Source organism: Haliaeetus albicilla, chromosome 26 (genome assembly GCF_947461875.1).
Source record: "Haliaeetus albicilla chromosome 26, bHalAlb1.1, whole genome shotgun sequence".
NCBI classification, from domain to species: Eukaryota; Metazoa; Chordata; class Aves; order Accipitriformes; family Accipitridae; genus Haliaeetus; species Haliaeetus albicilla.
In genome coordinates, this window is record NC_091508.1 from 473,026 (window position 1) to 478,172 (window position 5,147).

Sequence of the window (5,147 nt, forward strand, 5' to 3'; positions counted from 1 at the left end):
CTGTGCTTCATCAGAAGTGAACTGGGAAAATCAGCAACATCTGGTGCCTGCTGGCTAGGACGCCTCCCTGGCATGTGAGGAAAATCTCCAGTTGTCCTCTCAGATTAAGGGATTTTACTGTTTGCTCACAGTTTTGTACATGCAAAACAGGCTGGCCCCGGCCAGGCTCGGAGGTCCCCTTGCTGCAGCAGGAGCCTGCCCGAAGCCCCAGCTTAAATCCCTGCCCAAAGCCCCAACATAAATCCCTGCCCAAGGCCCCTACCCAAAGCCCCAGCCTAATCCCCCAACCCAGCCCCCCTATCCAGACCCCCAACCCAAGGAGCTATCTGCGCTCGCTGCTCTGGCCAGCCCTGCATGGACACCCCACCCTTGGGAAGTGTCTTTTGGGATGACTCTGGGGCAGTGTGGAGCTCGTGGCTCTGGCAGCCTGGCCCCAGCGCCCCGCACTCCCCCCAAGTAGGTGGCTGCAGCTCGCTGCATAGTATTTATTCATTCTATCACAGAGAAGAAAATCTCATTAAATTAGTCCAGGTTTCTGCAGGGACACCTGGTGCCGGTAGGTGGAAGGTGGCCAGGGGTGGGGGTCCAGCATTTCATCATTCACAGTGATGGGAGATGGGGCAGAGATGCCGTCCCTTGCCAGGGCTGGCTGTGCCCCATGGGGTGGGGTGGTCAGAGCCGAGCTTGCCCAGGCAGGGTGGCCGGATGTGCGGGGATGCCCTGCTGTGGCCCCTCAGACCTCCAGCTTCTTCTTCATCTCCATGCGGTAGATGATCTGGTAGCCGTCATCCCAGGCGTAGATCTGCCTCTCCCGGGGGCTGTATTTCATGCTGGAGTGGGAGCCATAGCGCTTGGGGAAGTAGACAAGGGAGGCGTCCTCGGGGGCCAGCGTGCCACTGACATCGAAGACGCACTGCACGCGGGAGCGGCTGGGCAGGCGGGTGTTGTAGACCACGTGCAGCGTCCCGCACACCACGAAGGCGCCCTCAGCATTCTCCCGCGGGCATGGCGTGTCCCACATCTGCTCGATGTCCAGTGAGGTGGGGTCCAGCTTGGCCAGGCATATGTTCTTCTCGTCCTCCTTGGTGGCGTAGATGGCCCAGAGCCCCTCTTCGTCGGCCGCCACCTCGATGTAGGTAAAGGGGGAGAGCCCAAAGACAGGGATCTGCTCTTCAGCTGGGAACACCGAGCTGTCCACCACCGTCTTGTTGGCCAGGTTGAACTTGATCACCTGGAAGGATCCCTGCTGGCGGATGTAGTAGAGGTGCCCATCATAGACGAGGTGCCCAGTGCCCACCCAGGGGTAGGGCAGCTTGATGCGGGCGGCCTTGCGGGTGGCAGAGAACAGGGTGAACTCCCGTATGCGGGGGAAGACATACACCGTGTCGTTGGCAGTGCCGTCGAAGACGTAGATCTTCTCGGAGTTTCCTGTGGCATCCTTGGTCCACAGCCCTGAGGTGCTGCCGAAACGCTTCAGGATCTTCATGGCTCTGACACTTGCGATGGTATCGCTGCAGTCTGCAAGAGCAGGGCAGCTGTGAAAGCCTGGAAGCCACCCGGCCCTGCAGCGGGGACTGTTCCCTCCCCGTGCCAGTCACACAGGTCCCGCTGCATCCCACCCCGGCCCTCAGGCAACTGCCTTGCAAACTCGCTGAAGAGGTTGCAGTGCTGTCCCTGGTGGCATCGAGAAGTCCCCTTGTGCACCCGTGCCACGGGCAGGGGAGGCCACCCTCATGCCAGCTCTGCCCCAAGAGCTCTGGAGAAGCCGAAGGCCTGGGGCTTGGATGCGGCTCCCAGGCAGCTGTGGGGATGCAGGATTTTGTGCCAGAGACACCTGAGAGATGCCCTGCCATGGACGTAATGCCATGGCGCACGGCCGGGGGAGACTTGGACCTGGGTGGGCTGGGAAGCCCTGGGGTAACCCCACCCCCGGGTCCATCTCTCCGGGGAGCCACAGCAACCCCTCACCTGTGAGCTTGGTGTATTTCTCATTCTTCCTCTGCTTGGCTGTGGCCACCTGCTTCTCCATCAGCGTCTCATCCACCTCCACGCAGGGTGGCGCAGGGTTCTGGGTCTCCAGGTAGTCCACCTCACGCTCCAGCCGGTCCACACGCACTGCTGCGCTCTCTGCCTCCGACCGCATCGCCTCCCGCTCCTTCTCCGCTGTCTCAAGCATCCCCAGCACCTGGTTCTTGAAGTCCCGCAGCTCCGTGGAGTAGCGGCTGCTCTGGTCATGCCACTGTGAGATCCTCTCCTGGGATGGCCAAGCGGACACTGAGATCTCTGCACTTCACAGCCCAGCCACGGTAGCCATCCCACCGCCTGCGCGTGGCTGTGGGAGCCCCCAGAGCCACACGGCACTGCAACGCTGGCGCTCGCGTCTCTGGGTCCCATCCCACCACGCTCCTGCACCCGCGGTGCTCCCAGAGCCCCGGTGCTCCCGCACCCACGATGCTCCCAGAGCCCCAGTGCTCCCGCACCTGCGATGCCCCCGCTCCCACGATCCGCCTGTCCCACAGTGCTCCCATGCCCATCACGCTCCTGTGCCTGCGAGGCTCGTGCTGGGCTGTGCGGGGCCCTGGCAGGGGCAGGGGCACCCCACACCAGCTCTGCTCTGTCCCCAGCCCAGCTCCTCCTCGCCCCAGGCCTGCTTCCACCACCAGGGCGGAAGGCCCCGGGAGCCCCACGGCAGGGCTAAGTGGGGCCAGCGTGGGTCCCTACCTCCAGGAGGGTGAGTCGCCGCTCCACGTACTCCATGAACTGCTGCTGCTGGGCGTGGAGGGCCACGGCGAGGAGCGGCAAAAGGAGCAGGCAGCGCCAGGGCCCCATGGCTGTCAGAGAGTGCAGCCTCCACCTCAGTGCTCAGGAATGCTCCGGCCTCTCGAAGCCCTTATTGAATCCAGATGTGAAGAGGGGAGGAGAGGCTGCTCCACTCCCTGCAGACCAGCCCCAGGCGCCTTAACCCCTTCGCGCCCCAGCGGGTGCCCACACTGACCCTGCAGCGTGCCAGCGAGCCGTGGGGCCGGGGCAGGAGCCCGTGGACACGCTGCTGCGGGTGCATGTGGCATGCGGGGAGTGAGCAGTGGGGAGTGCTGCAGCAGCCCCATGCAGCAAGGGTAGGACGTGTCCTCTGGCGCTGGGGACAGTGTGAGTGGTAGCGTGGGGCCAAGCTGGGCCTGGTGCAAAGCCATGGGCACAGCCACGGCCCTGGCTCCTGGTGTGCCGATCCGCAGAGGTGCCCGAGGCAGACGGCCAGCCGGAGCTTGCCTCGGCCACACTCCAGGTCTGGTGGAGTCAAAGCTGGGCCAGCACTGCGGCCACCAGCCCCCCGAAGCCTGCGGTACCCCCTGTCCTGGCTGCTGAGCCGGGAGCTCCTGCCTGCCCCTGCCTCACGCTGGGGTCCTGCAGAGTCCCCCCCTGCCCCGAGAAGAGCCATTCTGGCCCAGCAGCTCAGTCAACTGCCAGCAGTCATTCCAGGGGCTGCCCCACCAGACATGCCTGCACCCTGTCATTTGGGGACGTTTGCTCAGCGCCTGCTCCTGAGGCTGCCCGAGTGCCACTGTGGAGCCACACAGCAGCTCCTGCACCCCTTGTGCTGGCCGAGGGACAGGGCAGGGCCCCGGTGCAGCGTGATGGACAGAGACTGCAGCTCCGTGCCCAGGACGCAGCCAGGCCCGCGGTCGCACCTGCAACCCGCCCAACCTGGCGGTGCTGCCGGCACCGGCCGGGGCACCAGCCGTGGCCCGTGGGTTTCCTGGGCTCTGCCTGCAGATCTGCATGGGGTTGAGGGTCTGCCGCATCCATGCACAGGACTGCGGTGCTGCGCGCGGGGCGAGTGTGCCACCTAGTGCTCCTGCATCCCGCGTCCTGCCAGGCTGCACAGCACAGGCCACGCAGGGCCCCCAAAGGAAGCTGCCGTGCTGGCAGGGGCCGGGCTCGGCCCCAGCACCTCTCTGCTGCCTTTCACACGAGGCCATTGCTTGGGTGGACGACTGGGACTGGGGTGCCAGCGAAGCACAGTTCACCCGCGGGCCAGGGTGCATCTCCACCTGCCTGGGTTAGTGACACTGAGCACGCCAGCGCTCGGCCCTTCGGTGCTTTTAGGGCGGTTGACTGAGCCCACCCCAGGCGCCGAGGTCGCTGGGGAGCTCAGCCCACGCTGGCGCTGGAGCAGTTTCAGGCTGACACTGGTCTCTCACGCTTCTTGCCCCGCTCCCGCAGGACTCACCCCGCAGACTCTGTTGGATGCGCCCCAGACGCTCCTCTGGGCAAACGCAGCAGACACAGGCTGCTGGGTCCAGGGAGGACCTGGGCTGCCGTGGGAGGTGCAGAGTGCCCCCGGGACCCAGGGACTTGCACCAGGCAGGGGGCTTTGGCAGCCATTTCCTTCCGCAACTGCCCCTGCAAGGACAGGACATCTGAGAAGAGGCCTTCTTCACTGGCAGTCTCCCCCCGCCAGCCCACCCAGAGGCTTCCAAAGTGCTCCCCAAGAGACAAACACTGAGCCTTCCTCTGCACTCCCAACCCCATCGCTGCCCAGCCTCAGTTACAGGCGTTCTGGGAAGGGAGGGACTCTGTCCTCACCTCCTACTGAAGTCTTCCCGGGCATCCAAGTGTCTAGCAAGATCAGAAGGGAGAGATTATTTTCAGCACCTCCCAGCAGCATCTAACCCAAGTAGGATTCAGACCAGAATGAGAGACTATACAGCAGTACAGCCACCTTCAGCAGTCCTCAGAGCACCTAAGCTAGACGTGCGAAGTCAAGCGCATTTATGAACATAAACCGAGGTGATGGGAAAGCTTTTTTTTCACTTGAGATAGTCCTGATCACCGGCTTACCCCCCAGGAGCACCACCAACAGCCGCAGGGCCCGTGGCACAGCAGCTGCCCAGCTGGTACAGCTCGCTGGGGGCTGGTCCTGCCTCGGCTGCTCGAGCCAGGGCCCAGCTCTGCTGCCCGGCACGGTGCGACACACACTGCCTTCGCTCTGAGACGAGCTTGCAAAGGATCTCGCGCACACTACCCCTGAATGTACAGCTGCACCACGCTGTCAGCAGCGAAGGATTAACAGTTAGTGCTCATATTTCATCCTGGATATGCCAAAACCCCTTTTCCGTCCCCTTTAATAGATCAAGTGACCAAATGAA

General features: G+C 63.6%; 1 protein-coding gene across 1 annotated transcript; it reads right to left on the bottom strand.

Annotated features, from left to right (window-relative positions):
• Nucleotides 1-471: 471 nt before the first annotated feature.
• OLFML3 (olfactomedin like 3) lies at nt 472-2,895 on the bottom strand. Its single transcript, XM_069772174.1, has 3 exons — nt 2,722-2,895; nt 1,969-2,254; nt 472-1,518 (listed from the first exon to the last, which is right to left on the bottom strand). Exons 1-3 carry the CDS (start codon nt 2,827-2,829, stop codon nt 734-736), a joined length of 1,179 nt encoding a protein of 392 aa, XP_069628275.1. The 5' UTR covers nt 2,830-2,895; the 3' UTR covers nt 472-733.
• Nucleotides 2,896-5,147: the final 2,252 nt, after the last annotated feature.